The sequence below is a fragment of the Coregonus lavaretus genome (genome assembly GCF_964263955.1).
Source record: "Coregonus lavaretus genome assembly, contig: HAP1_SCAFFOLD_6961, whole genome shotgun sequence".
Lineage (NCBI taxonomy): Eukaryota > Metazoa > Chordata > Actinopteri > Salmoniformes > Salmonidae > Coregonus > Coregonus lavaretus.
Window position 1 is genome coordinate 162 of NW_028162583.1, and position 25297 is coordinate 25458.

A 25297-nucleotide genomic window follows, 5' to 3' on the forward strand; every position below is an offset into this window, starting at 1 on the left:
TCTCTCTCTCTCTCTCTCTCTCTCTCTCTCTCTCTCGCTCTCCCTGTCTCCTCTCTCTCTCTCGCCCTGTCTCTCTCTCTCTCTCTCTCTCTCTCTCTCTCTCTCTCTCTCTCTCTCCTCTTCTCTCTCTCTCTCTCTCTCTCTCTCTCTCCCTTTCTCTCTCTCTCTCTCTCTCTCTCTCTCTCCCTTTCTCTCTCTCTCCTCTCTCTCTCTCCCCCTCCAGGTCTGGTGTGTATGAAGTCCAGCAGTTCGGTGGTAGAGCTGGTCATGCTGCTCTGTTCTCAGGCAAGTGTTGCATCTTTGTATCTCTCTCTACTTCCACCTCTCTCTCTCTCTCGCTTTCTCTCTCTCCCTCTCTCTCTCTCTTTCTCTCGCTCTCCCTCCTCTTCACCCCATTTGAGTTATCGTCCCCATCGTCCTCACCTCCAGGATAGAGGGATGGAGAAAGATGTAGGGGACCATCTCTTCCTATCTCTCCTCCACACCTCCCCTCAGGCCATTCCACTGTCACCCCAATCTCTCGCTCCCTCTCTCCAAACGAGAGAGAAGGCATCTTTAATGACCGCTGATATTGGCCTTAAGGTCAAGGGTTCCCAACCTGTCCGTCCACCTTTGACCCTTTAGCATCGGCCCCGGTGGCCCCCAGTGGTCCTCTGTGGCTGGGGCCAAACTGATGAGGAGGGGAAAATGCTGCTTTGCATTGATTACTGTTAGCAGCCTCCCCTTCTGTTTGGTTGTGTTCTGTTGCCAAGTTTATTTAGTGTGGCACTGATGGAGGATTCATGAATACAAATGAAGGAATCATAGCAGGTGTGTGGTAGCAGTCGATCAATGGGCTGGGTGTCAATAGACTAGAGATAGATCACACAGCTAATGGTGAGGAGCAGGGATCAGGGAGAGGCCATGGTCCGCTGGTCCTGACTGAACATACACACACACACACACACACGTATGCACATACACATGCACACGAGTACACAGAAATATATATATATAATGCAAGCATACAACCCCCCAACACACACACATGCATGAGAGTCACACCTCGTACATAATCACAAACATACTCTTCCCTTATATGCTTGTAAGAACACATACACTGTTCCTATACAGACATGTACACAAACAAATGCACTCACACCCCCACAGTACAGAGACACACACATTCACCACCAAAGACACAGGATAATAACTCTCTATCCCCGCTGGGCCTTGTTTGTTAGCAGAAGAGGGGTTTACTATTTAATGCACCACTCAACACCACAGAAAACGGAAAACACAATTGATTAATGACACCTCTCTCTCAGACCGCACTGTGCTTTTTTAATCGGTTTTATTTCAAAAAGAAACACCGGCTTTCATCTGCCTTTTTCCTCCCTCGTCCTCCCCGCTCCTCCCTCGTCCTCCCTCTTTCCTCCCCTCCGTCCCATTTACTTCCCATTATTCACTTCACTTATTCTCCAAAAGAGAGGTAATCTAGAGAGATTACACATCCGTTCTGGTGTCACCGGGGCGGTGTGGATGTGGGCTTGCGGGGTGCGGGGATGTCGGGGAGGGGAAGTGAACCCTAGCGGTGCTGGAGAGAGGGGAGAATAAATGGCATGCTCTAATGCCCCTATTTGTCATATCTGTCAGGGTGTTGTTTAATGCTAATATAATCAAAGGCAGAATCTGGTGATTGCTGACCGAGAGAAAGAGGGCCCCTGGCCCCCAGTTCCACTGTTCTCTCGCTCTTTCTCTCTTTCTGTCTCTCTCTTTCTCTCTCTCTGTCTCCCTCTCGCTCTCTCTGTCTCTCTGAAGCACCATGACTCTCTCTCTATGGGAAAAGGGAACATTCCAAGATGGCGTTGATTGCTTCAATAAATCATGCAACAAATTCTCTCACAGCCGATGCAAATGTAATTTTATTGTAGTGTGGACGGGAGGAAAGAAGGAGAGAGGGGGTGTTGGGGAGTATGGTGATATGATCTACCTGATAGAGAGAGAGAGAGGAAAAACAAGGTCTGTTTTTCTTCCCTGGGCTAAATTCCATCTTCCAGCCAGACTTGTGTTGTGGCGATAATTACGTTTTTTCCTGTGATTTGCATGCACCTCTGTTTCCCCCTCTCTCGCTGACTGGGAAAGTGAGAGAAAGAAAGAAAGGCAGGGAGTGATTGATGACGTTATGTAGCCCAGCCACAGGGCCCTCCGGCACAGGAAATGCTCTTGAACCCCACAGGAAGCGCCTCAATCGGCGGCCATCTTGTGAATGTAGACCCCAATGACCGAGCCCCAAGCGTTGGTCCACGATGGGAGGAGATTGAGATGATTTTGATAGATTTTTCTCTCTCTTCCCCCCTCCTCCTCTCACTTCATCCCTCTCATCCAAGATGGCGCGGTGCGATAGCTATCGTGTCTGAAATGTTTTATTAATTTCCTGAGGGGTTGAGATGGAGTGAGACTGGGGTCAGAGGTCGAGAGTCTAGGGGCCACAGAGGAGTTTTTAATCACGCCTTGTATGATAGATACAACACAGGGTCACTTCAGCCTGGCATTGAGGAGGGGATACTCAACCACTGTTTGATAGGACCCCCTCTGTAAAGAACGCTACTCCTCTACCCAATTAAAGATCAATTTTGATCAGAGATCAGAGACATTAACTGCCTGGGTGGTGTTATTGCTTCATTGCTTGGTCACTTGTGGTTGTATTGATCAGCATATACAAACTGTGGAATAATGGCATGGTAGTGTGGTTTCATAGACATGCCTTGTACTGTACCCAGTGATAGATACAGCATGTATCTCTCTAGGATGAGGTACAGTAGTGTAGATTTAGTAGGCTGTACTGGAGGTCCAGTTGTTGTTTCCAAGGTTGTTGATAAAGGGAAGCATTTATTTTTGCTGTTTAGTATTTCAATGAACTCATTGGTTTTCTGGCATCCTTTGGCTTTTTAGTAAGTCAACCAGAAATGTAATTTTCATTGGGATGACAATCTAACTTTGGGTTTATGAGGAATTGTAATTGACTAAAATGTAAATGTAATGTAAATGAATTGCATCCACGCTCATTGTTAATTGAATCCTTTGGACTAAAACGAGGGATGGAATAGAGGAGGATTGGCTCTAGTCCAGCTCCCCAAGTGGAGTATCAAGACGTCCCGTTCTCCTCAGGTAATTGTTTGCGATGGATCCTTCAAAGCTGAGACTTGTTGGGTATTACGTGACTATCATCTCTGAGACTCCGTCAGTCCGAGCTCACCGCTCTCTCTGTAAGGCCTCGCTCCTCGCCGACAACGTCCCTAATTCGCCATGGCAGGCTCTCTCCATAACAACGAACAGTGGCCTAGCATCTCTCTGTCACTATGTCAGATCTACAGCCTTCAAAGGCGCATCCCTTAAAAAGGTTTCCATCCAAAACACTGTTAAATAGAAAATGCTGACCCGGCCACTCGGTTAAAAGGGTCTGTGCGTGTGTGTGTGTCTGTGTGTGTGTCTGTGCGTGTGTGTTTGCGCATGTGCATACGTGTGTTAAGCTAGTCTCCTCTGTCCTCCACTCTCTGAGAAATCATCTCATGGGATACGGGACAGTCCACTATCAGAGAGGCGTCTGTCAGATAAATCAGCCAGCAGCAGTGTCTGTCCTGTAGATCACTGGTTATTGTCTGAAGAGTCTGTCTGGACATCCAGCCTTACACCACTTATCATTACATGTATTCTGTACATAGAGAGGAGGGGAGGAGTCTACTACCATCCTGTACATAGAGAGGTGGGGAGGGAGGAGTCAACTACCATCCTGTACATAGAGAGGAGTCAACTACCATCCTGTACATGGGGAGGAGTCAACTACCATCCTGTACATAGAGAGGAGGGGAGGAGTCAACTACCATCCTGTACATAGAGAGGAGGGGAGGAGTCAGCTACCATCCTGTACATAGAGAGGAGGGGAGGAGTCAACTACCATCCTGTACATGGGGAGGAGTCAACTACCATCCTGTACATAGAGAGGAGGGGAGGAGTCAGCTACCATCCTGTACATAGAGAGGAGGGGAGGAGTCAACTACCATCCTGTACATGGGGAGGAGTCAACTACCATCCTGTACATAGAGAGGAGGGGAGGAGTCAGCTACCATCCTGTACATAGAGAGGAGGGGAGGAGTCAACTACCATCCTGTACATTGAGAGGTGGGGAGGGAGGAGTCAACTACCATCCTGTACATAGGGGGGGGGGGGGAGTCAACAATGACTGCTAACATGATGGCAGATGTAGTACTGTACTCATGTACAAATTAAGTTATGTTTAGACTTTTGTGAAAGACTGTGTAGGTGTAGAGGTCACTACTAGGGCGGCAGGTAGCCTAGCGGTTAAGAGCATTGTGCCAGTAACCGAAAGGTTGCTGGTTCGAATCCCCGTGCCAACTAGGTGAAAAATCTGCTGATGTGCCCATGAGCACGGCACTCAACCCTAATTGCTCCTGTAAGTCGCTCTGGTTAAGAGCGTCTGCTAAATAATGTAAATGCTGTTCTATTTCCAAATAAGGAAATCATTTTCACTCCACACTTTGCTCAAAGGGTGAACCATAGTACTACATTTCAGCCTATCCACAAGCTGACAACCACAGACACTGATATGAGAAAGAGAGAAACAAGTACATTCCAACCCCTTATGAGTTTGGAACCTGGAAGTTAAGATAACACTATATTAATAGTACCTGTCAGTCTCCACTCTGCATGTCAGGTTAAAAATGCCTTTATTTGAAACAGGATTATGTTCACGTATAAATAATCCCAATTTACGCTCGCCGTTTTGGACGGTCTGCCCCCCCCCCCCCCGAGCCTGAGCAGACTCACAGTAAAACAGCCTGGTGCCAAATTAAAAGCCACTCAATTTTAGGAGGTCCCCCTGGCCACTAGGCCCCTCTTCCTGTCAGGAAGGTTCCCCCCTCTGGCTGCATAGCTCACATCAGCAGGGTGCCACAAGAATGAAGTGCCGGTTGGTGTTACTCTGTTTTCACTCCTCCGAGCCAGGAGAGTACCTTTCAAAGAACGTCTAAGCCTGATATTACCCCTCTCTGACGAGACTAGAGGGGGACACTGGTGTGCCGATAGGCTACAGACCCTGGCCTGCGCCCCGTGGCACACGGTTGGGGTTTAGGGGCTGGTGAGGGTGGGGGTGGGGGAGAGAGGGAGGAAAAATAACACTTTGATTGCACTGATCTTGAACCTTGTGTGTGTGTTTGGCTACGCAGCGGGGTGTTCGCTCCGACTGTGAAGAGTGATGGGGAAAGTATTTGGCCCTGGAGTTTCAGAGCATTCCTCCTCCACATATTTCACCTTCCCCCATTTCCCCTGGTCCCTAAACAGCTCATACTACATGGCTACGCTCTTGATCCATTAAAAAGTCAGCCGAAAGGGGTAAAAAAGCAACCGGTGGACATCTGTGAATGCTTGTTTGGTTTGGTCTAGTCATTGATTGATTGATTTGATTTAAATTTTATTGGGAAAAAATATGCACTGGGTACAACACAGGGGATAACGCGTTAAAGCTAAATGAACTTGTTTCCAACGTGGTCCCCAATGGAATACACACAATATGGACAAAACACAAGAAAACAACAGTAATCCTTACAGTACCAAATAGCGTCATACAGCATAGAATAAATACATAAATAACCCTTAATACAACTTTGCTCTTAACCACCCTTCCTAGTTATATGTACGTACCACCTTGTTTATAACCCACTTCGTAATCTAAGTCAGATTACACTCTCTGGAAAGAACTATTCAATGCTGCATTGATCACAAACAGAAGACTGAGTGAGAAAGTCAACCCCAGACAGACGTCTCTAGGTTGTTTTCACCGGCAGGTCATTATGAGTCGTCTAGCTCTCAGGTCAGAGACTATTGATCCTGTAGCCGTGGTGATGGCGTGATGCGGTGCTCTGGGCTTGCTGGGGGTTAAACTCCCAAGCCATGCCGCTCTCTATTTTCAGCCTAGAGGTTAAGGGTCAGGGGTCGGGAGAAGCCAAGTGCTCCGGGGAAGGAAGTCAATGTCTCCTGATCTGCCCGTTGACTAGAGGAGAGGTGTCCATCTGTTAAGCAGGTTAACTCAGGAAGGATAGGATCACTGGAGCTCTGTAATATAATGATAGGATATAATCAGCTAGTACACTGGATTAGTACAGGTTTATTATTGAATGGTGAGAACATCATTTAGCATTGCTAATGTTTTTGGGTGAGTTCAAAGTAGTGTTTGCTTGAGTTTTCCGACCTAGAGTGTCAAAAGTCTTATTAGTATTTTCCACTATTCTCAGTCGCCACCATTAAATACTAATCACTCCTCAACTCAGATTATTTAATCTAGGCTTCTCTGCAGGATAAATATTTGAATTTTTTAGGCGTGAATGTGATCACATGTTTTTTGAGAGATGTTTTCCTTAAACACAGATAGCATCTGAGAACTCACATGTGGGTTGTTGAGTGTTGAAGAAGTCACATCCGCAATTAGACTTTGCCTACACTCGCTGTCACAAGTCATTTTGATACGCCGACCAGATTAGGAAATGAACTAGTCAACTTCCTTATCCTTCAGCAACTGGTGATAGGTGGAATGAGCATTCAACTGTTTACTCTGAAATTAGTACATCTTGTTTTCACAATGTCTTTGATCTCTCATCGTAAATTAAGCTTATCAATTAGGAATGTTTCTTAAGTATATTTTGCAAGTCTGAGACATTTGGATACAAATTAGAATATTCTGTCGTTTCACAAACATTTAGGTTTCATTATTCTAAACAGCTTCTGTGTAGCCGTCTTATCAACACGTGGTTTAAAGTGTTAACCACCAATGTCACATATCTACTAGTATCATCTACTACTTCATAAATACATGTTGCTGTGGTTTACTGACACACATTTTCTTATTCTGTCTTTTTCATTGTTAAGTGTGAAACATATGGACAACAATGAATTGATTTCGTTCTTCTGTCCTTAACAAGAGAACATGGCATGTTATGTCTAACAGTTGTCGGAGTTACTGTACGTCACGGCGTAATTCAGTTTCCTCCACTGATCAAAGAGACACAGTAGTAATGTGTTGAGACTACTCAGCGTCCAAAATGGCAGCCTATTCACTAAATGGTGCACTATAGGCCCACTAAATAGGGAATAAGGTTCTATTTGGAATGCAACTCTACTAGACGTATTTTTATTCTCATTCCAAGCTGAAACGAAACACACAATACACTCTTAGCGCTTACGGGTATTGATGCTCTTTTTGTCTCATCTAAAGTCATATTCCCCAGCCCCTTTACTAAACTAACAAATACTTGTGATTATGACTGATGGGACCGAAACGCACAAGCGACTTGTTTATTTTCGGTGAGGAGAACCCAGCCTGTTTTTTTGGGGGGGAACAGGGTTTTGGTGTTGTGTTGTGGCCGGGCTTGACGTTTCAAGGAGGAGTTTGTGGGGAAGTCTGTGTTTTGTCACTAGTTGTGGAGTTTAAACCTTCATTATGGATAATCAGTGGTAATGAAGGAAGTGTGTGTGTGTGTGTGTGTGTGCGTAGACTCATTGCCATGGAATCATCAGAGATAAACCAAACATAGAAACTGGCTTATTGACTTCTGATTGAGAATGGCATTTGGCTTGAATGGAGCTTTGCTTTTGATTCTTGACATTGGGGAAACACACACACACACACATTGTGTTATACTCCAACATCAGGATCACATTGATTGGTGGTCGTGCCGATGAGACACGATCAGGGGTAGAACTACTTGCGGTGGTGGAGTAGTCTCCTCTGTGAGGTCAGGTCAGAGGTGAGAGGTCACAAATGGCTGCTTGTATCCTCTCATCAGGGTTAGGATGGGGTTATGGAATGGCCCTTATCACAGCCATAAAAGCCTGACCGCACTGACCAGGGCAGCCAAAAAATCCATACCCCATCACAGAGCTGTCCAATAGATAGTCTCCTGTTTGTCACCATGAGGTGTGTGTGATCCCTCTGATTAGGGTCATAACCTTTTTTAATTCAACAATAATGTCATTTTCTGTCTCATAATGGGGACATTAGTCTTGTTATATGACCTTGGCCTGCCTGTTCAGAATGCCTCGTGGGGATCTGTGATAATGTGGGATGGTTCATCACAAGTAATTGAAAAAATATTTGTAACTTCTGTGCCATGCCATTGTAAATACATTTCATTTTCAGATCAATAGAACTTATACCAAAGAAGCTCTGTGTCCATGATGAACTCTGTTTGGAATATATCAAACAAGATCCCTTTAGTCACTGAAACGGTCCATAATAATCAAGAGGTTAGCAATAAGGAAACCCCCCAGTCTCAGTCTTTCTCCTTTTCCCTTGATGTTCCTGAGAGAGCAGAGCCAGACCTGTTTATGTCTCCACTTCCTGTGGTGTTTATTTCAGGCCCGGTAGGACGGCGTAGGCATAGCATAGCATAACATAGAGTAGCATTGCGTGTCCACACTGCTTGCACGGCAGGCCTGCCGAGGCTCATGGCTTTCGTCATTCAGCCTTTGAGGATCATTGGCCAGGGTCATGTTCATTAGGGCAGGCAACGGAAACGTTTACAAATATTTTTCAACAGAAAACAAAAATGAGTGGTTCTTATTGGATAAGTCTTTGTAGTCCCTCCCTGTTTGGTGCCCTAAACAGTGCTCACTGTCAAACTCACTGTTTCTACTCCCCTCACAGACACACTGGCCTATTCCCTCTGTGCACACTTTATTATGACTGTGTAGTCAACACGGTCAATGCCAATATGGCCTAACGGGACACAAAACACTGTTGAATGATGGTTAAATTATCCAAGTCTGTTACCCCACTAATCTACTGTTGGTTACAGCCTTGTTGAGGATATACAGGCATTGGGACATAATGGTTTCTGTTCTGCCTGGGTATGATTGGTTCTGATGGCTTTTCATTTGTCATGTTATCAAGGTGGAAAACCTGTGGCGCTGTTGAAAATCATCATGCGTGCACGTACAAACACACATGCACATTCACACATGCTAATGTGTCGTACACACACACACACGTCTGATTTGGTATTAGAAGCTGATAATCTAAGCTCTCTCTCTCTCTCTCTCCTCTGTAGCTCTGTCTGTCCTCTATTTTCAGGCCCCAGGGCTCTGTATGTTTACCAAGGACCTCTACATACATAAACACCCAGCTTCCAGCTCCCTCTATCAGCTGAAGAGATGATGACAGAATAGTTAAATACACTGACCACTGTCCTGTCACACACACACACACACATACACACCGTAACCCTCCATGTCCTCTCCCTCCACATGTTAACACGGTTGGACCTTGTTTGTTTTGGTTAGGATTTATCTGTTCTCTGTTTTCACTACAAGTAAAATTGTGTTAGATATACAGTATATCACTGTGTGTGCAAAGGAAGACTTTGGGTGTCAGGGTTTGTCTTACTGTCACAGGAAATAACTAGTGATTAGAAATGAATTATTAAACAAATACGATTGTTGACCCACCATACAGAATCGTCCTGACAATGTGGCATGTTCAAGTTGTGAGTTGTGGGTGCTTTCATCAGTGCATTAACTATTTAACATGAGATGGAATGTTTTCTATCTCTATCCCCAAGAAAGGGGAAGGAGAGAGAGAGAGCTCGGTCTAAATGTCTGACCGACATGCCCAGGTTCCTTGTTGTTTTATTATTCTTTAGACGGTTGCGTTGAGAAGGTGTTGAAATATTGAACCGAACATGAAAGACGATGACCGTCAAGTTTCCTTTCCTGACGAAATTGACGATTTAAACTCACTCAAGGCCGCCTTCGCGTTTCAGCTGCGGTTTATTGAATTGTTTAGACTGACACCTTTGACCATAACACTGCTCCTTGTTCAGGCTCACTCAACATAATATTATCCAGACATAATTGGTGATGATGGCAGAACGGGAAAAGTGAATCTTTATTTCTCTCTCTCTTTCTCACTGTTCCTCCAATTACCCCTCTGCCCATCCACAGTGACTTATGTATAAAGGAAAGTGCATAGAGTAACAGGTTGTGGTTTCTGTGTTGTTGATAATGTCCCAGTATGTGGTTTCTGTGTTGTTGCTAATGTCCCAGTATGTGGTTTCTGTGTTGTTGCTAATGTCCCAGTATGTGGTTTCTGTGTTGTTGCTAATGTCCCAGTGTTTGTGTGTTTCAGGAGTGGCAGAACTCTATCCAGAAGAACGCAGGCTTGGCCTTCATCGAGCTGGTCAACGAGGGCAGGTACGTTTTCTGACACGCACGCGCGCACACACACCGTCCGACCCACTCCGACCAGCACCTCTTCATTATGTCCCACTCTGGCCGATCCATAGGGCGGCCCCTGGCCCTCGAGGCCCCCAGGCCGTTAGGGCCTCTATTGAAGAGAAAAATCAATACTGGAGGAAAGAAGATCTGTGGAACTGAGGAGGGCCTTATAGAGTTCAAGGCTCTGTCAATACTTTTCCTGTCCCTGAGGGAGGGAGGGTGGGACGGAGGGAGGGTCAGACTGACGGAGGACAGGTGACAGGGGTGACTGCGATCCCTGACTCCTCATGACGCTTGGGAAATCTCCCATCTTACTTGTCCCTCTCCATGTCCCTTCTGCTGTCCGTACTATCCAGGATCAGCATTCCCATATCACTCCTGGGACCAAACAACTCCCATCAATTCAGAGTTAGAGGTCCGGCTGGAGAATTACCGAACGCTAATCTAGGATAATGTTCATGAATCCTCTGATGGACTTCCTCAATGTGTGGAAGTAGTAGGAGGAGGAGGAGGCAGAGGAGGAGGAGAGAATCGAAGAGAGAGAAGGAGATGAAGAGGAGGTGGAGGAAGAAGAGGAGGAGTAAGAAGCAGGATAAGGAGGAGGGAAGGAGTAGGATAGAGGAGGAAGATAAATTGAAGTGTTAGAGGAGGATGAGGAGGTTGTAATCCACTCCAAAGAGGCTGCTTTGTAATGTATAACTCGGTCTCAGTGAAAGCGTGTTGATTTGCAACGGGGGGCTGTAACACTATACCCTGTCAACTCCCTGCTTAGAGGTGTGTGTGTGAGAGAGAGGTTTGTGTGTAAGAAGTATGTGTGTCTGTCTGAGTGTGTGTGTGCCCACGCACTATATTCGAGTGTGTGTGCATGTATGCCTGTGTGTGTCTGTAATGTACTCGGTTTTATGTGTGTGTGTGTGTGTGTGTGTGTGTGTGTGTGTGTGTGTGAGTATGCCTGCCTGTGTGTGAGAGTGTAGAGTAAGGCGTCATAAAGAGTGTGTTGAGGTTATTGATGGCTGGGCCAGGGGCCGGGGGTTGGAGAGGCTACAGAGGCCCAGGCACCTCCGCTCCCCCGCTGCCCTGCTCTGAAACAGCAGGCTTGGGTTACAGGCCCCTGGTCCCCCCCGGCCCCTAGCCTGTTATTGTTCCACTTTGCACAGGCCTGACCTCTGGGTCCAGTGAGTGGCCGCTCTGGCCCCTGTACACACACAAGCTCACACACACACAAGCTCACACACACATACACACACACACACACACACACACACACACACACACACACACACACACACACACACACATTAATGTTTTATTAGCTTAGATAAGAGGAAGGGGGTGGATTGGCTGTATATGTAGTAACAGGAGCAAAGGTTTCCCCTGTGTCAGATGCATATCATTAACAAATCAATTAGCACATGTTAGGTCCCAGTTAAAGGGATTTCATGTGTGCGTTGTGTGTGTGTGTGTGTGTGTGTGTGTGTGAGTGTGTGTCTTGTCCTAATCACGTTTCCTGCTCATTTTGCATGCTTCATTTTCCTATTTTTATGGATATTATACGGTTATTAAAGGGGAGGTCTTCCATTTTATGGACGTTATACGGTTATTAAAGGGGAAGTCTTCCATGTTCAGCTCAGCAGGGACTGCAGCACTCATATTTTAGCACATTGTGAGAGCTTGTTTGTACAGTTTTTATGGTATATGAAAACATGATTGAGCACGTTTCAACCTATCACCTATTAGTCAATTAATTAACCTTGTTTGAACACTTATTAAATAATAAAAATTTTTTGTATGTTTTACTCCAGTTTTATTAAATCCAAACATAATTAAATTATTCAAATCAGTAGTCATTTTTTCCACAGATTACAAATTGATACAGTTCTGTTGCTGGTGTGAAATGTCTTCCTCTGTCCTTTTTCTCTCTCAGGCTGCTGAGCCATAACATGAAGGACCACCTGGTGCGGGTGGCCAACGAAGCTGAGTTCATCCTGAGCCGACAGAGAGCCGAGGACATCCACAAACACGCTGAGTTTGAGGTAAAATATTGTCTAAAATACAGTGAAACTAACACATTAGGTCCAAAATGGAGTCCAGATTTAAGCTCGGGGAGAATGATTGAGGAGAATAGACCTGGCAACTGGTAAACAAGAGAACATACTATATCCAAAATGGCTCCTGCCATAATTTGGGAATTTGAAATTACCCAGGCTGGTGCAGGTAGCCAGCAAACAGGAAAATCCATTAAATCCAAAATGGAGTCCTGATTTCCGCTTGAGGGGGAGAATGACTTGAAGAGAATAACTTAGCAATGAACCGATGACTTCCAACCTCTTTCCTGACCCTCGTATCTTGGAACAGAAATGTAGTCCTCATTTATTTATCCTTTCCAGGTCTTTTTGTAAGAGCAACAGGAGTCTGAGCCTGCTGAGCAAGTCAAGTATATGTGTAGCTTTAAGCAGATACCATTAAGCCGAGGTTGATAGGAGAGGTTGATAGTTTAATATTTTCATGTTATGTCTGGCAATATTGAACAAAAACAGCTCAGAATGTAACACCCAGCGAGGGGGTATCGAGTCCTTTACACACACACACACACACACACACACACACACACACACACACACACACACACACACACACACACACACACACACACCCACACACACACACACACGGTTATCTGTCAAGTCACTACAGACCTGTCATAGCAACCTAGAGAACAAATGTTGTCTTTTCAAAGACAACCCCAACGCGTGTAATAACGTCTCACACTGGAGTGGCCTGCTGTAGTTTGCGTTTGGCACGGCATCCTAGCCAAACAGCCTCCATGTTCATTTATCCCCGTACCGCCCAGCCTAGCCACAGGCTACGCACAAACCTACACACACATGCTGCCATTCAACGTGAAGCGCCAATCTCCACCCTCCTCCTTCATCCCCCTCTCCTTCTCTGTCTCCGTCCTTCTCTGTCTCCATCCTGATCTCTCTGAATCATTTCCTGCCCTGCTGAGAGCCTGTGCGTTATACTCCCGCTGGGGGTGTATTTCGACAGTGACAGGAATACAGCATCCTCCCCTCCCTCTCCATCCCTTCATGCCTCCCTCCTTTCTCAGGACCCTGGCAGTACTTAAACCTGCAGACAGCCCAAGGAGATGCTGGTCTGAAGGGCCAACTGTGTCTCAACCCCCCCCGTCCCCTCGTCCTTCCACCCTCAGTCCCTCATTCGCCCCCTTACCGTAGTTGTAAAATGTTATGCTTTCTTTAAGGTTCAAGGCAGGGTCTCTCCTACAGAATGAAAAAAAGCCCTCATGAGTGTTTAAAGCAAATTGTTGAGAGGGTGGAAAGGAAAGCGTGTCAATGTTTTGCCTCAGGTTGGTTAGTTGCCTTGGTTCGTTTGAATGTTTGCTCCCATGTTCTTCTAGATTCTGTCCCAAATGGCACCCTATTCCCTATTTAGTGCACTACTTTTGACCAGGACCCATAGAGGGAATATGGTGCCATTTGGGACGCAGTCTCTAGTCTTGTCTGCATATCTGTCTGAATGGCAACAGCGGTGTACACAGTCCACCTCCTTTCCACTCACCCGCCTCACCCTGTCAATCATTTCCTGGGGAGGTGTGGCCTGACTCGACCGGTCGTCCAATCATCGTTAGTGGGGTGCTGGCAGACAGGGTGTTTATGCAGATTTTTGACGCGTGACACACACAGCCTCTTTGACGAGGCTAACACTCCACACACATCCTCTTTGACGAGGCTAACACTCCACACACAGGACGAGGTGTGTGTGTGTGTGTGTGTGTGTGTGTGTGTGTGTGTGTGTGTCAGACAACTGTGTGAACGATGCCAAGACGGAGGTGTGGAGAGAGGAGGTGGAGTGGAGAGAGGGGAGAGGGGGAGGAGGAGGGGAAGGGAGGGGAGAGGGAGAGGGAGGTGGAGGAGGGGGGAGGAGGAGGAGGAGGGGAAGGGAGGGGAGAGTGGGGAGGAGGAGGAGGAGGGGAGAGGGAGGAGGGGAGAGTGAGGAGGAGGGGAGGAGGAGGAGGAGGAGGAGGAAGAGGAGAGGAGGAGGGGGGAGGAGGAGAGAGGGGGGAGGAGGAGGGGGAGAAGGGAGGGGAGAGGCCTGAGGCACAGCACAGACAGTTGGCAGCTCCATAAGAACACGGCACAGCACAGGGCTCACAAACGAGCCTCTACCTCCTTCTGCCCTGAGGTTATGAACAGGAGTGGTGTCTGAGTCCGTGTCCCCATCACTCCCTGTTTCCTCCCTCAAACTCACCAGGATTAGGCCATGTTATGTTCACTTAGCCGAGTGAGGACCAGGATATGTCTGGACCGAAGGAAACACGCACCCATGCGCGCATACACACACACACACACACACACACACACACACACACACACACACACACACACACACACACTCCAGGGACTGTCCCCAGCTCTCCAAATCTATCTAATTGGCCCACGTAGTGTAGCCGATGTTCCTGTCTGCATCACTAGTCCCTCTCATCCTATCATCTGTCTCCCTCTGGCACTGAGTCCTACAGGAGGAAACAGCCTTAGATTGGAGCCTATACTGTAATGAAAGCAAAAGGAACATATTGTGTTGTTATATTTGACCTATTTTTCCCCACATAGTCCTACAAGAGGGCCTAATTGTTGTCCGAACAAAATATGACGTTTCTTCCCCGTTTTCTCTCCATATCGTCTTCCAAGCAGGCTCAGTATAGTTTTTTTTCTGGTTCCCTGTGTGTGTGTGTGTGTGTGTGTGTGTGTGTGTAGTAGTAGTCTTTGACAGTACCGTTGAGTTACAGAATGAGGATGTGCCTGACAAGCCTCAAAGACAGCCAAGGACATCATTGTTTCCTGTTCCTGTATTATTTAGTAGCTATAGTCTCCTGTTGTCTCCAGTAATACCACAGTGTGGAGAAATAAGACATTTTTACAGGCTGAAATCTCATTATATTCTGTTAGGGAGATAATATTTGTGTTCTTGTAAATCGGTGTGATTCCACTCGCTAACCCCTAATGGATTTAGTATTGGGTACATACAGTTGAAGTCGGAAGTTTACATACACCTTAGCCAAATACATTTAAACTCAGTTTAAATACATCCACAGGTACACCTCCAATTGACTCAAATTATGTCAATTAGCCTATCAGAAGCTTCTAAAGCCATGACATCATTTTCTGGAATTTTCCAAGCTGTTTAAAGGCACAGTCAACTTAATGTATGTAAACTTCTGACCCACTGGAATTGTGATACAGTGAATTATAAGTGAAATAATCTGTCTGTAAACAATTGTTGGAAAAATGACTTGTGTCATGCACAAAGTAGATGTCCTAACCGACTTGCCAAAACTATAGTTTGTTAACAAGAAATTTGTTGAGTGGTTGAAAAAGGAGTTTTAATGACTTACAATGACTGTGTATGTAAACTTCCGACTTCAACTGTACATACCACAATTGTTTTGTTTGTTTCTTTTGTGAAAGCCATTCAATTGTGATTCTCTGTCCCACGCGCAGTCTGCAGGGACCTATATTACTACACAACCCACATATATATCAAATATATAGATATATATATCGTGTGTTATAACTCTTTGTTGTACTTGTTAAAATCCATCATTTGTTTTTGTCCACACCATCCTTCTTCCCACCCCAATCAACTTTAATCAGATACCCACTAACCACCATAGCCAAGTGTTATAACTCTTTTTGTTAACAACTCTTGTTGTTTTATTCGTTAAAACGCCATTCTCTCTCTGTTCTCTCCCCCACCCCACCCCCTATACCCAATCAACTTTAATCAGATACCCACCATAGCTAGGGCCAAAACTATGTTTCACAATTGAATTCCCTACTTAAATGTAGCCGCTCCTCTGTGACCTCTGAAAGAAGTGAGGCCCTGATAAGTGCAACCACTGATATTGCCATATTGATTTTCCTCCATTCCTGCTCTGGCTTAAGCCCTCCTCGAGCCATCAGTTTCATGGTTTCATTTTGCACCGCCACTATAAAAATAACAGCCCCAATGAAACATGCCCCAGGGGAAAACAGTTTTCCTCTCTGTCTTCAATATTTTTTAAGTCAGCGTTCGTTCACCTGTTTCTCAGGTTTACTGTTAGAGGACAGAAATAGAAACATGTTCGGGTTTGTTGGTTGTCAAGGACTGGGTTTGTTGGTTGTCAAGGACTGGGTATGGCCGAGTGCATAAAGTAGGTGATTTGGTTGTGCCCTGACTGCCACACCCTTCACTGTTTTAGTTAGAAAGCATCTTACTTCCGAAATGAATTGTACCTTTTGTGAGTTTCCTGTTGACTATCACTTGGGGAACAGGGTAGTCCCTCTCCACCCTGACAGGGGTCTGGGACTAGGTCCTTTAGCAGTGGCTCTCTACCACTACAGACACAGACCGTGAAGGAAACGGCAGCCACCAGAAAAGGGAATTATTCAATAGATAAAAACACATTTATGTTTGCTCCCTGTCAGAGTTCATATACACGGGAAGGACGTGATCGAGCAGCCGCGTGATTTAGACACCGTTTGCTCGTAACATATGCTCTCCTTCTCTCTCTCTCTTTCGCTCTCTCGCTCTCTCCTTCTCTCGCTCTCTCTCTCTCGCTCTCTCTCACTCTCTCTCACTCTCTCTCTCTCTCTCTCTCTCCTTCTCTCGCTCTCTCTCGCTCTCTCTCTCTCTCTCTCGCTCTCTCTCACTCTCTGTCGCTCTCTCTCACTCTGTCGCTCTCTCTCACTCTCTGTCGCTCTCTCACTCTTTCGCTCTCTCACTCTCTGTCGCTCTCTCTCACTCTCTGTCTCTCGCTCTCCCTCCTCTCTCGCTCCCTCCCTCCTCTCTCTCTCCCTTTCTCTCCCCCTCCATCTCCATCTCTCTCGCTCTCGCTCTCTCTCTCGCTCTCCCCCCCCTCCATCTCCATCTCTCTCTCTCTCTCTCTCTCTCTCTGAATTGAGTTATCTTTGGCCTGGAGAGTAAGTTATTATAGCGGGTTGAGGGTGACAGAGATGAAGATAACTGGAGGGGGAAATCCAATTACCTTTTAGTGTTCTCTATCTAATGGGATCCTTAATGTGGAAGAGATCTGCAGATCGCATGGCCACGGCTGCCCTCCTCTGCAGAGTATACGATATGAGAGAGAGAAGAGCTCAAACTCTTCTTTTTTACGGCATCCTTTCATTAAGGATGAAATGTGGCGGGCTGCGGGGCCACGAGGGCAGAGGAGGTCAGAGATACGGAAGAGTGAGGAAGACCCAGGTCAAATATATTATTTTATCCTCTCTTTCTTTCTTTCTTTCTCTCTCTCTCTCTCCATCTTTCTTTCTTTTTTTATACCCAGCCGTTGATTCATTCCCCAGCCACTGTAATATAGGACTAATTGAATTGACTCTCTCTCTAGATGCTCTAAAAGCAGGGCGATCCAGCTAGCGATATCGCTGTAATTAGTGACTTAGCGTCATTGTCCCCCTCTGTCTGGCTTGTAAGGCGACCCCTCTCCTCTCCTCTCGCCTCAGAGTTAATGACATTAACATTGAGCTGATGCTCATTATATTCCATCATGACAGCGTCGTTAGCACAACGCCCCCACACAGTGCACTGAGCTTACTCTTCATCCCAGATCACATCCATGGACAGGATACACACACAGAATTGACTGCACACTTAACATTTGAATCGCCATGAAACGGAGGGCGACACAATTTACATTTTGAAGTGAAACAAAATGAACACATGACAGTTAAACATTTTCGCTATTTATAACACAATAAAAAAAGCCTATAGCCTGTGCTTCAATAATGTAACCTGCTGTAAAGGACAAAAGCTCAATTCTGGTCAAGAACAAACACCGCCATTTACAGAGTGCTTGGACCAAATGTGGTTATCTTCATAGGTCTATAAACCATCTGTTTCAGTGTGAGAGAATTCCACAACAAACTGTTTCAATGTCAGAGGATAGGTTGTGACCTCAATCTCCCATACCGTCTAGAAGAGCCCCCTATAGGTCACCTCTTGTCCCCCTCTGGCTGTAGCCAGACAGACGTCAGGTGCCACCATCTGACACATTGTTTACAACCTATCAACACACAACACTCACCACTCTGACCGATAGTCGTCACCTGTCATAAGGCGGCCACAGCATGGATTTATAGATGACAGCTATAGAGCTGGGAGTACAGCCATCTCACTATGGTGCTGGTGAGACCCTCTGTGTAATGACAGAGGGATGCTTGTTATCTGTTGCTGGAGTCGTTTATTAGTGTGATTCATTTGGGATTCAGTAGTTTGATTTGTATATTATGACAGGATAAAGCAAGTAGACTCCTGATTCTCCAACTGCAGTAGTTTCAACTTACCCTTGCAGTATTCTATATCCCAGAGAGAGAGAGAGAGAGAGAGAGAGAGAGAGAGAGAGAGAGAGAGAGAGAAGGAGAGAGAGAGAGAGAGAGAGAGAGAGAGAGAGAGAGAGAGAGAGAGAGAGAGAGAGAGAGAGAGAGAGAGAGAGAGAGAGAGAGAGAGAGAGAGAGAGAGAGAGAGAGAGAGAGAGAGAGAGAGAGAGAGAGAGAGAGAGAGAGAGAGAGAGAGAGAGAGAGAGAGAGACAGAGACAGAGACAGAGACAGAGACAGAGACAGAGACAGAGAGAGACAGAGAGAGAGAGAGAGAGAGAGAGAGAGAGAGACCAGTGTCTGTCTCTTCTCTGTGTGTAATTAAGTCCCTTGGTGATCCCTATTGCACTGCTCCTCACATCATTATCTTTGCCCAGCTGACCCAGAGCTGTGAATAGCAGTCCCTTTACTATACACTAACTGACACTTTTAGTCTCTGGAGTAGGAGTCTTGCCTCGCATATTGTCTTTGTTACACCATACCATAGAGGGACATAATTGTATTGATTTCACTGAGGAGTTCTTGGAGAGGATAGTTATGATGTATTGAATAAGGATGTGTATTCGTAAAATAAATATGTCCAAAAAGCATATTCTCAAGTGCAATTGAAGGCATTTTTAATGCAGACACACACCAGATGTGGCATTAAATGTGTTAAACGCACAACTATAAAAGAAGAAAGCAAATGTCCTTGGTGCATTCGTACTGTTATCTCTTCTCTTTGGAATCATTACTCTGTATCCAGACAACTAGCCGAGCGCTAGCCAGCGTTCCAGAAGATGTGTATTATTTTTCATCTGCAGCGCCTCTGCCTTCATTTGACTATTTTTCACCCTGGAGAGGACAGTTAACAGGTATGATTCTTCACGTGCTGGCGTGACCTTGGAGTGCTTCTGGAGTCAGAGTGGATGGAACCTTCAGCCCAGCTTAGACTAATGGTAGCTACTGACTGGAGTGGGGTTAGACACAGCTGCTGGTTTGAGGAGGGAGGGAAGGGGCAGGGAGAGATAATGGGAGAGAGAGAGGAGAGAACGACAAGAGAGAGAGAGGGAAAGAGGGGGAGAGAAAGAGAGGAGAGAATGCCACTGGGAGGAGAGATGAAGAGTCCTGCCAACTAGGCATTGTGACCAGTCCATTAACAAACCACAGCAGCCACAGACGAGGGACAGGAGAGAGGGAGGAGATACTTTGATAAGTGTTGCGCCTGCGTTAACCTTGATGGCCGCTATCGGGCCGATGCATGCCTTTGGGATCTGTTTGGCTGGATGAGATTATTTTTTCCCTCCGCTCCGAGCGGGAGCAGGAAAAATCAATACTCTGCGAGCGCGTGTGACAGGGGCATCATTTCAGAATTGAAGTGGCTGTCAGACGTCGTCATTCGATGACTTTTGTTCGCCATTGTACTTTTAAGCCTTCATTTTTCTCCATCGTCCTCCCCCCTCCCCCCTCTCTCTCCAAACTCTTTGTCTGAATTACCCTGATGGTGTTTTATGTGGCCGTTTTAAACTTGAGGCCAAGAGATCAAGTGCGAGGGGGAATCTTGTTTCAGCATCTCTCTTTTGTTTAGTAACCCCAACCCTCCACCCCTCCACCTCCTCCCTTAATCTCCTCCCCGATCCCCCCTCCCATCATTCTGCAAGGAATTCCTTATTCGTAGGAATATTTGCATTGCTTCTCAGAACACGACAAGGACACGCACCCAAGTCGGACAGTTTCCCCACTTTAAATGAAACCCTCTGGGACGGCTTGTCGGTGGACGTGAGAAATTGGAAGAGGAGCGCGAGACAACGAGGCGATAGCCGACCCCTCTGTGTGTCTCTAGCTGGCCTCTTTACTGCACCACACAATGTCAAGACGGAGAGTACAAATCAAACATTGCTTTAATAAGATCCCCACTGTTTTGTGTGGGCGTGTGTGTCGGTCGTCGCCCGTTTCTCCAGCAGAACCTTGAGCGCTTTGTGATGTCATGAAACGAGCGCCTTGAAGGCTGAGACAGTGTGGCACAGAGACATCTAAAGGTCCTTGGCTCTGTCACTCACTGGAACTGATAAACACAGGCTTTATATCTGGTAATGAGGCCTGTAGCCCCACTCACACACTCATTATACTGGTTTAACCCCTCAAGCCCTGATGGGAGAGCAAAAACAACAACTACAGAATTTAGAGGGGGTTGACAGCGCAGAAATCTATCCCATATGTTCTGGGTTTTTGAATTGCACTCATGCAATTGAGTCAGTGTATTTGTATCTGTGAGATGTGCTGGAATGCCTGACCCTCGTGTGTGTGTGTGTGTATGACTATTCATGTTGTCTTCTCATATCATTATCATGGTGTAATTGAGCCAGGGTTAGGCCTGTTTCCACACACTGCCCTAACTATCGTCAGTTACCCTGCCTGTTTCCTTTCTAAATCACGCAGACATTTCTTTGGATATTTACTTGAGCTTTGCGTGAATTGTCAGAGACACAACTCCATGTAATTTACTCGATTAACGCCAACCCATTATCAGTCTGTCTACTCCGTGCGCCTTTTCCCACCAGAGTAGGCGCCAGCGCCCGTCAGCCTCCGACCCTGTCAGCCAGCCCATGTAATGGAAGGTGCTGCCCATGATTACACTGTCTCAAGTCATAAGGTCTCGCGTCACGCCGTCGACACACGCACACACACTGCTTCCTCACCTGCTCTCTCGCTCTCCTAAAGCCTGTCCTGTGCCTTTGCCTTTTACCTCTTTGACTTCATCATCATCATCTGACTTCCTCTTTTAAATCTGGCTACCAGGTAGACTAGACATTAATCCTGATGATCCCTTTCTCTTTTTTCATCTCAATGTCAGCATCAGGATAGACCCTTCATGTACCCTTTCCACTGAAGTAAAGGGGGCCTCCTCTGGTTGGCAATGGCACTAGGCCATTCATGCTATTTTGCTATTCTCCCCGCTCCCTTTGAAATTAGTGGAGGGGTGATGTGTTAAAAAGTGTTCCCTGACTCACTTAGTGCCCTTTGTTCTGTCAGCCTACTAGAAGAGTATAGGATGGAGGGAGGTTATTATGTAGTCATCTAGAGCTAGCAGGCTCAGTATGTAAGAACTAACACAACCCTAGTAGTCTAATATCCTCTATGTATGACGACTTCAGAGCAGTGGAACGACCCCCAGAATCTAGACTCTGACATGGCTTTTCCACGTCGTTTACCCAGAAAGAGAGGTCTAGTATTAATGGGCCTGTTATGTGTTCAGCTGTTTGCTTGTTATTTCAGAGGGGAGTCGCTCAGTGAAACTACTTCCCCTCGTCGACGGGCCTGTTAGAAAAGCACACATCACTATGGAGGAGTAGGTGTTTTGGTCCGAGGCGATGACCAGCGTGTTTATGATGATGTGTTTAAACTGCAGCACTGCTGATTAGTAACACAGAAGTCACACGTCAAGACAGGCTGGAAGGAACGTAACTTTTTCTGTCCAGTCGTAAAGCAAAGACACGGCCGTCTGTTCCAGGGGGCTGACATACGTTTCAAACATTCAGCACGGTTCCCTCTCCCTATCCCCACCTATTACTACTCTGCTTCTTTTCCACACACACACACACACACACACACACACACACACACACACACACACACACACACACGGTGGGCCAACATGCTTTAAGGTCAAGGACCACCCTAATGCCCCACAAAGAGACATAGATTGATAATTAGGGCCTATAGCCCCTCCAGAATAGCCTTCCAGAACGTGATTTAGACCTATAGATTTCCTGTCAGATATGAAAAGTCACCGTTCCAATTGGAGAGGAGGACCCATTATCAAGCACTTTACTGTGTTTACTGGTTGGTAATGTTACTGGTGAGGCAGGTTGCATTTGTAGAGCTATGGATCTAAGGCTGGAGATGTATGAGTGTGTTCTTCGCCAATGGGCTGCCTTTTAGGTTAATTTAATTTGAGCTGTAGTACACTGTGGATGGATCATGTAGCATTGGGAATTGCATTAAGATTAGCTGCTATTGATACTGTAACCTTTCAGTATCCAATGGATGCACTGAAATCACATTCATAATATGGCCATGATTTTTGCCAGAGGTACTGTACATAATAGTAGCGTATATTCCTCATTTTATTTGTTGCTTGTATTTCTATACTACATGGCTAACGGCTGTTAGAAATATGCAGTGTACTCAAATGTTTTCAGTCATTTGTATATTATTTTACAGTTTAACTCAGCTTTATATTTTGTTCAGTTTATCTTAGCGCTGAAATGAAACATTTCAAGTCTGGCTGTTTTTTTCCTCAGTGTAGGTGTTTTTGTTTGTACCATTTACTCTGAGTTCAAAGGCCATTTCTGATAACACATTGGCAGAGAAAAATCAACCTCTGTTTTGTGATTCGGAGCCCTGGAGGCATTAGTAACTATAATGTCCACTATTATTAATCAATGTGACGCAAGGGCCAGAAAATGACCCCAGATTTTCATTTGGTTTTACTCAAGGTAGTATTTCTACACAGAGAGCTGCTATAGCCGTGTATTATGTAGCCTTGTCAATTATTATATAGTTTCACATTGTGTGTAGTAGCATATAAAAATGTTCCCAGAATGCATGCTAGTTCCATACATACAATATGAAGTTGCATGCTATGTGTAGCCCAGTTATCTCTTCAGAATTCCTACCTCCTGGGTTTCTCTTTAAATGTACTATAAAGGCTTTTTATTGAGCACTGTGCACATTGTTGTTGTTTTTTACAGAAAAGTTAACCAGTTGTCACGTTGTTTTGTCTTTGACCCCTCAGTCCCACTGTGCCCAGTACTCGGCTGAGAAGCGTGATGAGGAGAAGATGTGCGACCACCTGATCCGAGCGGCCAAGTACCGAGACCACGTCACAGCCACCCAGCTCATCCAGAAGATAGTCAACATCCTGACGGACAAACACGGTGCCTGGGGAAGCTCTGCCTTCAGGTAAAAGTCTACATAGTTCTACAGTCTACATAGTTATACGGTCTACATAGTTATACAGTCTACATAGTTCTACGGTCTACATAGTTCTACAGTCTGCATAGTTCTACAGTCTACATAGTTCTACAGTCTACATAGTTATACGGTCTACATAGTTATACGGTCTACATAGTTCTACGGTCTACATAGTTCTACGGTCTACATAGTTCTACGGTCTACATAGTTCTACGGTCTACATAGTTCTACGGTCTACATAGTTCTACGGTCTACATAGTTATACGGTCTACATAGTTATACGGTCTACATAGTTCTACGGTCTACATAGTTCTACGGTCTACATAGTTATACGGTCTACATAGTTATACGGTCTACATAGTTCTACGGTCTACATAGTTCTACGGTCTACATAGTTATACGGTCTACATAGTTATACGGTCTACATAGTTATACGGTCTACATAGTTATACGGCGTCTACATAGTTATACGGTCTACATAGTTATACGGTCTACATAGTTCTACGGTCTACATAGTTCTACGGTCTACATAGTTCTACGGTCTACATAGTTATACGGTCTACATAGTTATACGGTCTACATAGTTATACGGTCTACATAGTTATACGGTCTACATAGTTATACGGTCTACATAGTTCTACGGTCTACATAGTTCTACGGTCTACATAGTTCTACGGTCTACATAGTTCTACGGTCTATATAGTTATACGGTCTACATAGTTATACGGTCTACATAGTTATACGGTCTACATAGTTATACGGTCTACATAGTTATACGTCTACATAGTTCTACGGTCTACATAGTTATACGGTCTACATAGTTATACGGTCTACATGGTTATACGGTCTACATGGTTATACGGTCTACATAGTTATACGGTCTACATAGTTCTACGGTCTACATAGTTATACGGTCTACATAGTTATACGGTCTACATAGTTATACGGTCTACAAGTTCTACGGTCTACATAGTTTATACGGTCTACATAGTTATACGGTCTACATGGTTATACGGTCTACATGGTTATACGGTCTACATAGTTCTACGGTCTACATAGTTCTACGGTCTACATAGTTATACGGTCTACATAGTTTATACGGTCTACATAGTTCTACGTCTACAATCTAGAGCAGGGGTGCTCCAACTCTGGAGCTCTATTGGAAATGCAGGCTTTATTCCCAACCAACAGCACTAACACACCTCATTCAACTAATCAAATGATCGGTCTTCAGTCTAGTTACGCCTTCACCAGGTTCCACTCAGCACCATCACATTTTCAGTCTAAAGTACTGCGGCTCTGTTCCAATCTCCATACTAGCATGCCAATTCAAATCAAGGAATGTATTGGGGAAATGGTCCGATTTGGCTATTTTTTTCCCTGTGTCCAAACTTCCTGCCAGAATTCACATAATAAGAACATTGAGCATTGGTATTGGTTGAAAAAGAGGATACACCTGACTTTTAAATGAGCTGTAGCTTTCCTTAGTGTAAGACCACTGTAATGACTGTGTTCTCATTATATTCTACCCTCCCTCTTCTTTACACTGTGGGAGTTAGTGATTGAGTTAGGTCCGCACTGGGTGCAAACGTCAAGGTATCGGATGCGTGATACATTGGCTTTGGACAAAGATTAAAGACATTTAAACAAACCCTCCAGCCATTAAAACTATAGAAAAACCTTA

At 45.4% G+C, this 25297-nt stretch overlaps 1 protein-coding gene across 1 annotated transcript; it reads left to right on the top strand.

Annotated features, from left to right (window-relative positions):
- Positions 1-223: 223 nt before the first annotated feature.
- LOC311119139 (lipopolysaccharide-responsive and beige-like anchor protein) lies at positions 224-23601 on the top strand (the record flags this gene model as incomplete). The annotated part of the gene is made up of 4 exons (XM_084193885.1): positions 224-285; positions 10178-10242; positions 12191-12299; positions 23435-23601. Coding segments are annotated over 4 exons (403 nt in total), but the record flags the coding sequence as incomplete, so codon positions are not given.
- Between the last annotated feature and the right edge of the window lie 1696 nt (positions 23602-25297).